Source organism: Pieris napi, chromosome 7 (genome assembly GCF_905475465.1).
Source record: "Pieris napi chromosome 7, ilPieNapi1.2, whole genome shotgun sequence".
In the NCBI taxonomy this organism is placed as follows: Eukaryota; Metazoa; Arthropoda; class Insecta; order Lepidoptera; family Pieridae; genus Pieris; species Pieris napi.
Genome location: NC_062240.1, coordinates 4,907,186 through 4,919,024, shown reverse-complemented (window position 1 = coordinate 4,919,024; position 11,839 = coordinate 4,907,186). Strand labels below are relative to the sequence as shown.

Sequence of the window (11,839 nt, the reverse complement as noted above, 5' to 3'; positions counted from 1 at the left end):
CGCTGTTTCATAATCTGTCCAGTCGATTTAAATACCCTTAGAATAAGAACTTAAGTATAGAGCCAGTGTTAAGACTTAAGACTCAGTTTCAGAAACAAGACTAGGGGCTACTAGGGGCTAAGTGTGACTTTAGTATATCACAAATGTATTACGTTTCGATATTATACGGGAGTTATAGTTCGCGCTGAGTTATGACTCTACATCTAACTCTAAAATAGCAAACATAGGGCTATGTTTGTGGCAATTTTTGTTTTGGCCGCGGGATCCTATATCGTGAAAGTTATGGCCATCTCTTAAGGCGTTTAATAGCATTGCGTTTTACATCATTTTAGTGAGTCGTCTATTTAAATACTATAGTGAAAATCATATTCTATATAATCACAACATCTCTCTGACCAAACATAATTGCAATCAATTTAAGCTGAAAATAGACGACCGATAAAAAATCTTAACACTACAATTTATTTAGCATCAAAGCACGGTACAAAATATACATAAACAAAACAATATCAAGGAGTCATCTGCGGTCCTAATTTTATATCGCTCTCTATATTAAGTATATTTGATATTTTATCTAAGATGCCACGCAACGTACAATATGTCACGGTAAACGTCAATTATCTTTATACTGTCAGATTTTGTGCCGACTGCATGCTTTCTACGTGATGCGTCGGTCGTCGTCGGCATCTCAAAAAATAAATAGTTTGCCGGGAATACAATATTTGAAGAAATAATTTACTATTATAAGTAATATATATGAATAGTCTGTGAGATATCTTAAGATCAAAACAGCCGGTCAACAATGACTGCCGACGTTCAAAGCAAGGCGAAAATGCCGCATCTATCATCTGATAAACAGCTTACTTTTATAAAATTAGCAGTTTTATCAATGGCAGCAATTTTGTGTAAGTAAATATAGATTTAAATTAAGTAAATGTAGATGTTGTGGAAGAGTAATGAAATATTTAAAAAAGTACATAACCGCAACTACATTTTAGTTAAAACATATACAAAAAACTTACGTGGTGTTATGTTAGACGTTATCAACTCGGTCGGATCTACCCGACTCGATAATTTGGAACAGGTTTATAACATTTCTGACATTATTATATATTATACTTTATTTCTAGCATTTGCGACACGTTTGTTTTCGGTGCTACGATTCGAGAGCGTAATCCACGAATTTGATCCGTACTTTAACTACAGGACAACTAGATACCTTACAGAGGAAGGATTTTATAACTTTCATAATTGGTTTGATGACAGAGCATGGTATCCTCTAGGCCGAATTATTGGTGGTAAGCTCACAATTGATCTGATAAAAATGCTGTACAATTACTTACTATAAATTATCAATGTCTGTGTTTATCTACAAAGGGATATGTGTAATTATAAAGTAATATCAGTAAAACATACCATACATTTGTTTCAAATAAAAGATATCAGTGATTAAATTGATGCACTACACTAATTATTTGTATTCAGGTACCATCTACCCTGGCCTAATGTTGACATCAGCAACATTATACAATATTATGCAGTTCCTTAATATAACTATAGATATAAGGAATGTGTGTGTCTTCCTTGCACCTTTCTTTTCATCATTAACAACTATTGTTACCTACTTGCTAACGAAGGAGCTTAAGGTAAATTTATTGACCTATTACTATTAATAGAAGCCCCTTTACAATTACATAAAAAAATTAAATAATAACATGTACCAATAGTTTGAACAAGTTATTTAATCTCTTTAGGATGAAGGTGCTGGCCTGGTTGCTGCAGCAATGATAGCTATTGTACCAGGATACATAAGCCGTTCTGTAGCTGGTAGCTACGATAATGAAGGGATTGCTATATTCTGTATGCTTCTAACATACTACTTCTGGATCAAAGCTATTAACACTGGTACTATTCTATGGGCTACTATGACAGCTCTTGCATACTTCTACATGGTAAGAATAGATATTATTTCAAAATGTATTTGCTCAGATACTTGATGTCTTTGTCATGGTATTATAAATTGTATGCTTACCAGCATGCACCTGCTGGTTACTAGCAAATCCTCACGTCAATAATGTTCAACAAGGATGTCTAAGTGAACAGAGACTACAGTCAGTGTTCTTGTTCTTAGCAAAGCATTATATGTTTTTTAAGCCTTATATTTTTAAATGAGTACTTTACATATACACTGATTGACTTTTTAACTAACCTTTATTGTTAATTTGTAGAGGTTCAAAAGACAATCAAATATCAATAAGATGAAAGTTTCACACTGATAGTTATCACAAAATGTTCAGTTTTTGCACTTTCATACATTTGCATTATATACCCCACATTAGGAATAGAATTTTAAGTCGAGTAAGTAAAATGCATAAAATTTATTAAATCCTATTTTTAATTATTGGTTGTTTGTAGTTGTACTTAAAGTATGCTCTACACAAACATATGTATCATAGAGAACAAGTTTTTTGAATATTGATATAAGGTTAGTCTTTCAAGAATACATTATATGGATGTCTCAAAATGTATAATTTTTCATGTTCTTGTAGGTATCATCTTGGGGAGGGTATGTATTTCTCATCAACCTGATACCTCTTCATGTACTGGCACTAATCATGTTGGGGCGTTTCTCCTCGCGAGTGTATGTAGCATATAGTACTCTGTACTGTGTAGGGACTATACTCTCAATGCAGATCTCCTTTGTTGGCTTTCAACCAGTGCAAAGTTCAGAACATATGTTGGTGAGTATGATACTGGAAGATAAATAAAACTCCCACAATTATATATATGATTTTATAAATGCATCTCAAAAAAAAATCAAGTAATGTTAATAAAAAAAGGGTGTGCGTACAAAGTGCACATGTCAGAAGTGAAACTACTTTATAAATTAATTATTGAGTAATTAAGCTGCCCAAATCCCATAATTAAATTTTGTCAGTCTTTCTATATTAATGAATGAAGGCTAAGGCTAATTAAAATACCAGAACTAAAATTTGTTGTTATGTATATAGAAATACCAACATAAATATGGTAAAAATGACCAAATAATACCAAATTCATTATTATCATAATTAATTGCCAACTTATGTGCACATTTTCAAAAATAGCCAACTGGGTCTTGGTTCTGTGCCCTTAAAAAAATACAAAACCAACAAAAAAAAATGGTAATTTAGTTACTTAATGAAATAATAATGATATTGATATGTATTAAAAACACCATTGGTGTTCAAGTATAAATAATTGCACCACAATATTATACTAGCACATCTTCATTAAACAAAAGAAAAATCTACAAAAACGCTGCACATCTTCCGTGATGTTCCGTAAACATATTACCTGCCTAAAGAAGTTTCACTTCAAAAAGTTAACCTCATTAAGTATTGAGCTCAATATCTATGCTAAGAAAAAATTATATTAAAATATATTAAAAACATTGATTTTGTTTCATTATTCAGGCTCTTGGAGTATTTGGCTTATGTCAACTTTATGCCTTCACCCAGTACTTGCGTGAGCGCTTATCTCCGCAAAATTTTGAGTTATTATTCAAGGCATTAGTTTCTACACTACTGGCAACACTTGGTACAGCCATAGTGCTGTTTACAGTGACAGGTAAAGTTTTATTTGTTTAGTTCTTAAAACATATTGCACAAAATTAAATTATGTTGGCAGTTATAATATTAATAAAGAAAGAAATAACATGTGAATCCAATATTTCAGGAAAAATTTCACCATGGACTGGTAGATTCTATTCCCTTCTCGACCCCTCGTATGCTAAGAATCATATTCCTATTATTGGTAAGTATGTTCTATTTTATTGTACCCTTAATATTAAGACCACCTGGTCCTTAAGGAAATAAGTAAAAAATATTTAATAATATCTACTCTAATCCACTATTGTTATCCTTTCAGCATCTGTAAGTGAGCATCAGCCTACATCTTGGTCATCGTTTTACTTTGACCTTCAAGTGCTGGTGTTTCTGTTCCCTGCTGGTCTGTATTTCTGTTTTACTCGCATCACCGATGCTAACATATTCATCATCTTATATGGAGTGCTCAGTATATACTTTGCTGTAAGTAGAACTATATATTTTACAAAAATAAAAAAGTTAATAATTCTCATAAGATAGATATTTTTGAAGTGAAAACTTCTTTACCGGCGTTGTACACTCTTTTGGAATGAGTAAAAATTTTTGAACTCGCGTCAGGACACGTGACCTGATCGAAAATTCGTAAGACGGATGGAGAGTAGACAGCTGGCGCGGCGTATTTAATGCAATATAAATTGTCATGTTTGTGTATGATAGCGCAATAAATAAATATTGTACACATAAATGATGGTACATTATACTGATAATTAAAGCAATTCATGCAAAATTATTCCCTAACCATTCCAAAATATTAAAAATGTACAACGTTAATATTCAAGTTTTCACTTCTGCCGGCACTTCCGGAGTGCAACAGGTCGTTTTTTTGTGCCAAAAAAAAGTAAAAATAAAGTATAGCTTCTGCATAATTCTTATCTAATTTTGTCTTTATGACAAGGGTAACTTTTACTATATCTTCTATAAATGATGATTACATCAAGCTGGAGTATGTAGAGTCAGTGTTGAGAACACTCCACTGATTCCATATAATGACTTTTACACTTTGATCGCTGAACTAGTTAAGAAAATCTAAGCATTCAACCAATCTATTCTGGTCTTACCTTGCATAATTTTTTCAGGGCGTTATGGTTCGTCTTATGCTAGTGTTAGCTCCAGTGATGTGTATAGTCTCTGGCATAGCGGCATCGAGTTTGTTAAGCCTCCATGTGAAAGACATTGAGCCAAAGGTCGACAAACCAGAAAAGAAAAAGAAACATGAAAATAATTTAGTATTTAGATCAGAGGTGAGTTATTATTATATTTTTATTATTAATACAATCTCAAATACATATGAGAGCTCTGAACTTTACATATATTTTAAATGTCAATAGGTTGGCGCATTGTTCGTATGTGTGTTGGGATGTTTGTTAGTTTCATACGTGTTCCACTGCACCTGGGTAACGTCAGAGGCGTACTCTTCACCCTCCATAGTATTGTCTGCGCGTGCGCATGACGGGGCCAGGATCATCTTTGACGACTTTAGGGAAGCTTACACTTGGCTGAAGATGAACACGCCAGAGGTATTATAAATTAAATCTATTTACAAATCATTCAAGTCAGCCAATCGTAGTGTCTTAAGTCCTATTCATCAGAACCTGTAACTAATTAACTAGACCAGAGTTCCCCAAACTTTTTTGTGTCGTAGACCCCTTGCCATGTTTTTCCGTGTTGGGTAGACCCCCTACTTACCTGATATTGATTTCCTGTAAATTTCTAACTGTAGTGAAGTTTAGTGTTAAAAACTTAAATTAAAGACATGTTAATTTATACATTTATTAATTGAATTTAAATTAAAACTACTCAAAATAAAATTTTGTATGTGTTTGTTTGTAATGTATATGTTTTGATATTATAAGATAGTATGATGTAAGGCAATAGGTACTATCAGTGTATGTGTTGAGATCCACTATCGTGGACCCCCATTTTCATTTCATGGACCCCCAAATTTTTTTTTCGCTGACGTAGACCCCTTGCAGGTTGTCATAGACCCCTAGGGGTCGATATAGACCACTTTGGGAATCACTGAACTAGACTAATTATCATAGATACATCTGAAACTATAACCTTTTGTAGGACGCCAAAGTGATGTCTTGGTGGGACTATGGGTACCAGATAACGGCTATGGCGAATCGAACGGTGATAGTGGATAATAATACGTGGAATAATACGCACATATCACGAGTCGGACAAGCTATGGCTTCCACAGAGGATAAGGCGTACGAAATAATGCAAGAATTAGATGTTGACTATGTACTTGTTATATTTGGAGGGCTTGTGGGATATTCGTCTGATGGTAAGTTATTAAAGATTGGTATATGTTGTTAATTCAAGAGATATCATAAAAATGTATATGTTCCAAATCATGAACCAGCTTAATTGTGTCACTATGTTATGTTGGTTCCTAGGTAGTATGTTTATTTAAATAACGCCGTGAAAATCTCTCGTTATTTTTATTTTTGAAGTCAAACTTCTTTAGAATCGTTGTGATTTCAAACCGGATGCAACGGAACAAGCGACAGTAAAAAGAGACAGACACATAAATTAATAGGATTTGGCGTGGGAGAGAGTGAGATAGGAGGCATTATACAGTGTATAAACTTTAAATTAGTGTGTATTTGATCATTTTCTGAAATAAAAAAAACAGATGTGCAAAAAATTAAATAAGTAAGTCAAGTAAGTAGTTCAATTATAAAATTAGATGAAATTTATCAATTTTATTTACATAATATCATTAACTATAGAAACTTTTTGAAGTGAAAACTTCTTACTACCTTAATTTAAAATGTTCTTAATTTAAAGTTTATACACTGTATAATGCTTCCTATCTCATTTTCTCCCACGTTGGACTTGTGAATTTATTTCAAACTTTTATTATAATATTAGTTTTTACCAATTAAAGATTGATAATAAAGTTATAAATTAAAATTTAATATTATAAAATATATTTTTTTTAAAGAAAAGATCCTACATTTAGATAGAGAAAAAGACTAATTTACATATTTTAATTATAAATCTTTGTTTTTGAAGGTTTCACTTCTACCACGTGTGAATTGGACACATGATTTTTTTTCTATATTCTGCGACATGGACAGTTGGACTTGATATTTAATATTAAGTATCAAGTTGGATTCTTGATACTTAATATGAAAATTTAAGTTTATAATTTTTGTAAATAAATGAAATTATACGTAGCAAATAAGAATTATATTAGTTCGCATAACTGCCACGCCGGTTCTGTCTCTCTCAATTATTTTGGAGACCAATAATCTTAGATTACCAAATTCCTAGATATCAACAAATTCCTATGGATGGTTCGTATCGGGGGCAGTACAGATCGCGGTGCGCATATTCGCGAAGCAGACTACTATACGCCCAGCGGGGAGTTCCGGATTGATGCTGATGGATCTAACACGTTACTAAATTGCCTCATGTACAAAATGAGTTACTACAAGTTTGGACTAGTTTATACTGAGGGTGGTAAGTTCTACACGATAAACCCTAATTACGACCGCATAGTTGTCTAGTTTCTTATGCCTGACATAAACGTCGGTTTAAGACGCTTTTGTCTTTGTGTGTTACGTTCAAGTATTACGTAACGAATTGTGGGAGGGGGGTTACCTATTGTAAAACGTTACGATGCGGGCGGGGATTGAATTACGCGTTATTGTTAATATAATTTTCGACTTTCCAGTACTTTACACCACATAATGGTAACTTTTAGGTATAAAGAGTCACTGGGTGATCACGAAACGTTTTACTATACTTGGGTAGAGCAAAACGTTACTGCGCGTTACATGCGGGGGTGTCAATAATCTCCAAAAATTGCGTGACGTAATACTTGAACGCTCCCTTAGTCACTAGACCAAGTATGTATGTTGTAGTATGTACAGCAATTACGGATCAGATATATCGCGTTCGACTCCCGGGTAGGGCCAAGAAAAATACATCAAGGATTTATTTTGCTAATAAGTTATAAGTTGGACATGCAAGTACGTAAAGCTGTCGGTCATCCGTCCCATCGTAGCATGAGAATTTTGGAGTAGAGAGTCACCCTTATATACAAAATAGTACACCATATTATTTCCTACATGGGAGTTTTGAATAAATTATTTTTACAGGCCGACCTCCTGGCTTTGACCGTGTCCGCGGAGCAGAGATAGGCAACAAAGACTTCAATTTGGAAGTGCTAGAAGAAGCCTACACCACTGAACATTGGCTAGTTCGTATATACAAAGTAAAACCTTTGCCTAACCGGGGTGTTTGAGTCAAATTTATCAAGGTAGGGTAAATTTGTGGTACTACCCACATGAAGTAATGTTTTTTTAATGAAATTAATTGTATTTACCTAAATTTAAATGCTAACTGATGTGTTCTTGACTTTAATGATATTGATTACTATAGTATAAATCGAAGTATTTTCCTTATTAATGTTTCCATTGTATTGTTTTATTTTTACATGGTATCATTTCTAAGACTTTTTTACATACAATGATTTGATGTTTAGTCTAACAAAATTAATAACATTCCAAGCATGAAATTAAGTCACAATATAGCTTGTGAGCAGAGAATTTATTTTCAGTTTTCTCTCAATAGCAAAATATTTTGAAGCTGTTAAAAGCTCTCTATGGTTTTTGTCACAAATGCAGATCATGATAGAAGAAACTGACTTTAAGCAATTTTAACTTTAGGTTTTCAATACTATTATGAATAATTTATGGGAATATTGACTATGCACAAACTTTAGATTGTAATTATTGCATGTAGGAGAAAATGTCAATATTTCGATTTTATATTTTTTTATTGATTAATAATGAAAATATATGTTACTGTAAACTGTCGTAGATATATTGGAGTTGTATAAATTCATTTTCTAAAAATAAAAGATTTAAACAATACATATATCTTTTTTATTGTAAATCTAGACAAAACAACAGAAACAGATGAGTCTATTTAGAATTTATTCCATATATTCTTCATCTTCTCCTTGATCAGAGCACTCTTCTGGTAGAAAGGTGTCGTCATTATTAGGATTCCTGTTTGGTCGAAATCTTTTTGGTCTTGTAGCAGCATGTTCCTTATGTATTCCCATCTGAAAAGAATAAATTTAAATTCCTTTGTAACTATAGTACTATAGGATAAAAATACTCAATTTCGTTATATATTCTTGATTTTGTAAATAAAATATGATCAAAAATGTAATGTTTTAGCTGTAGCCAAAGAAAAAGGATGTCTGTGTAAAAAGTCTTCATTAAGCCAAATATTTAAATTGTGCAATTACTTAATCTGAATACAAACCTGGTTCACAAGTTTCCATGGTCCATCATCCATAAATATATGTCTGAAGGCATTTTTAAGAGGCTTCTTTTTGAACAGCAAACAGTGTTGTTGCAAAGTCTCTAATAATTCTTCAGGAAGATCTGGATGTTTGAAATTTAAACATTCAAATTGTAACAAACAACACAGTACCACAATAAAGCAATATCAAAAACAATTTGTTAATTTTTGGTTTAATTAATATCAAACAAGGCAAGCAAATGTGCTTAAATGTAGACTTACCTGTTTTAATAACATAAGTCTTAGGGCGTATATCATGAACTCTATAATCAAGAATGAGAACAACTTTTATATCTCGATTGTCATCATCACTGTGCATGTAGAATGTTACTTCTATATGTGACCCATCCAGTGCCTTGAATAATGTCCCATTTATTGAGATAAGCCTCTGAAAAATAATATAGTTATGATCTAAAGGTATATAAAAGTTCAATTCTTAAATTTTAAAACATCTTATGTTTGTGAGTTTACTTTCACTGATCATTATTTTTAAAAAGGTCAATGTCATTTAATCTTCTTTGATTTTCTTCAACCTTAAGAAAAAGTAGTTTGATAGGTATTTTGACCCAGGAACTTTGGTTTTATTACTATCGGTTTAATGTCATCAGCTAAGTCATAGAAGGTCAAGTGAAAAAGCCTCAAACCATTACAATTTTGGATATGATAAAAAGGAAAATTTGTGCTACAATATAAGTACTTAAAAATAAATTATTCTAAAAAAATTTATTGATCACCACCATGATACAGTAAACATTATATAAATTATTATAAAATATTTAGGTAAACATACCTCTAATGATTCATACTGCTGCAATCTATCATAGTAGGCTATGAGGGCTTTATGTACAGATAAGAGGTACTCAGGTTTCAAAATACTATCATAGTCATCAATTATCTCATTTAAATTAAATCCTACAGGCAAGGAGCTTTCGGTCACCTCATTGCCACCTAGACAAACAAAAGTACATAATATAGATCTAACAATTTTTTTTCTATTGTTAAATATCTATTTAGGTTTTTTCTACAAAAATATTTATTATGATGTCAAACTTCTAACATCACAGTATATAAAATTTTATCTGGAGTGCAATATTTACATCATTATTTTTGTAATATGAAATTTTCATTATGTTGCTCTGCGATTATAAATAAGTATATTACCTGATTTCATTTCTATTCTTAATCCATGCTTGACTACATTATTAGAGTCATGTTGCATGTGAAACACAATGCAGCAGTGGTCATTTTTGGAATACGACTGAACTTCGAGCCCAGTTAATACAGTCAAAAGTTCTAATTTGCGGTTCATAACTGCTACTGAATTACTCAAGACTATGTTCTGGAAAAGAAAATTTGTGTCAAAATAATATACTCATCTTAAATTAAATTGTAACTAGTTACTACTGAAGGTACCTCTGGTTTACTAAATACTTCATTAGCCGATATACTTTTTGAAGGAAAAATGGTCCGCTTATAGGAGTTTCTTTTAATTTGAAACAACTGAGTCTGCAGTCCGCATAGCTTTTCATTCAACGTTTTGATTCTCTGCTGGATCTCCGCACAATCATCAGAAACCGACACCCCTATACGAAAATTTTGTTATTTTATAAAAGAAACTACTAAAATTCAACAATAATCAATAAAATCTCAATGTTTACCATGTTTACGAATAAGATTTGGAATTTTTAGTTGGCGTTGCTTGCCCATAACTATTTGATTAACTTGACAAAAGATTTAAATTAAAATGTTGGTAATTGCTAAGAGTTATTTTAGTTTTAGATGTAATATGTATATTATATATTTTTTCTTTGCAATGTACCATTTAAATATTTTCAGTTATGACCATAGATAACGGATAACCGTCAAGATGCACTGTCTATAATCACAGATGTAGTAGAGGTTATATTATTATTATTTTTTTGCTACAGCCTAAATAAGCGTCTAGTAAAATATTGGTCTATGACAACTATTGTTTTTTTCAGTAGAAACTATAAAAAGTAAACAAACAGGTCTTTAATTAACCTGTGGCTGTACGTCTTTAACTTAAAAAAAAGGGTGCGTGTATAGGGTCTTCTTTTCATGAAAGAAGTCCCCCAGACGCGGCGCTGCAATCGCATGACGTAATGTTGCCATTTATGAGTCAAAAATTTACCTATTTTATTTACATTTAGCAGATGTAATTTTTCAAATAATATTATTTTCTGCATACTTCGATGAAACAATATTTCTGTTATGTAAAAAGTATATTTTTATTTATTTTTATTAGCGGTCTTCTACCTACTTACAGGGAAAAGAATATAGGGTATATAAGAATATAGGGAACTTAGGGGGAAAAGGGTGAGAATATAGGGTAAAGAAAAGCAATACAATTTGTTGGGTTACAATTTTTTTCGAAGTACACGCCGCTGTTATACCTTCGTTTGTAATTCTTGTTACAGTTTTCTCTGACACATCTCCAATTAAATTATGAACAATTAAAAATAATAGTAACTTTAAGTTTATAATGCTTATGTAATATATGTTTTAATTTCAGTTACCTAGTTTCATCACGTTATTTATTTATTCAATTTTGTCGCAAAAACGAATTTATATAATAAAAGTCCCACCAATACAGCAAAAAAATATTAAATGGCAACTCTAAAAAGTACCTGTTATGGCGGCAACTCTCTTCCGAACATTGTTTAGTGGTATTAAAACACCTTGATTCTTATGTTCCGCTTCACAGAACTCTTTCACCTTTAATATCATTTCTCGAGCCGAACTTTTTACAACTTTTGGCATTGTAATCAATCTTTAAAATGCACTAAGCTAGTTAAAAATTCACAAAAATCTACCACAACAAACGAACTTGATAACATCGA

General features: G+C 31.9%; 2 protein-coding genes across 2 annotated transcripts; one reads left to right on the top strand and one right to left on the bottom strand.

The window, feature by feature from the left end:
* Positions 1–629: 629 nt before the first annotated feature.
* Positions 630–8,539, top strand: LOC125051181 (dolichyl-diphosphooligosaccharide--protein glycosyltransferase subunit STT3A). Its single transcript, XM_047651365.1, has 13 exons — positions 630–905; positions 1,131–1,298; positions 1,486–1,646; positions 1,755–1,952; positions 2,550–2,741; positions 3,456–3,609; positions 3,718–3,795; positions 3,910–4,070; positions 4,724–4,888; positions 4,976–5,164; positions 5,718–5,937; positions 6,933–7,121; positions 7,763–8,539. Exons 1-13 carry the CDS (start codon positions 803–805, stop codon positions 7,906–7,908), a joined length of 2,124 nt encoding a protein of 707 aa, XP_047507321.1. The 5' UTR covers positions 630–802; the 3' UTR covers positions 7,909–8,539.
* LOC125051182 lies at positions 8,535–10,811 on the bottom strand. Its single transcript, XM_047651366.1, has 7 exons — positions 10,637–10,811; positions 10,392–10,561; positions 10,140–10,317; positions 9,769–9,926; positions 9,201–9,366; positions 8,940–9,061; positions 8,535–8,733 (listed from the first exon to the last, which is right to left on the bottom strand). The coding sequence occupies exons 1-7, from the start codon at positions 10,683–10,685 to the stop codon at positions 8,602–8,604; spliced, it is 975 nt and encodes a 324-aa protein (XP_047507322.1). The 5' UTR covers positions 10,686–10,811; the 3' UTR covers positions 8,535–8,601.
* Positions 10,812–11,839: the final 1,028 nt, after the last annotated feature.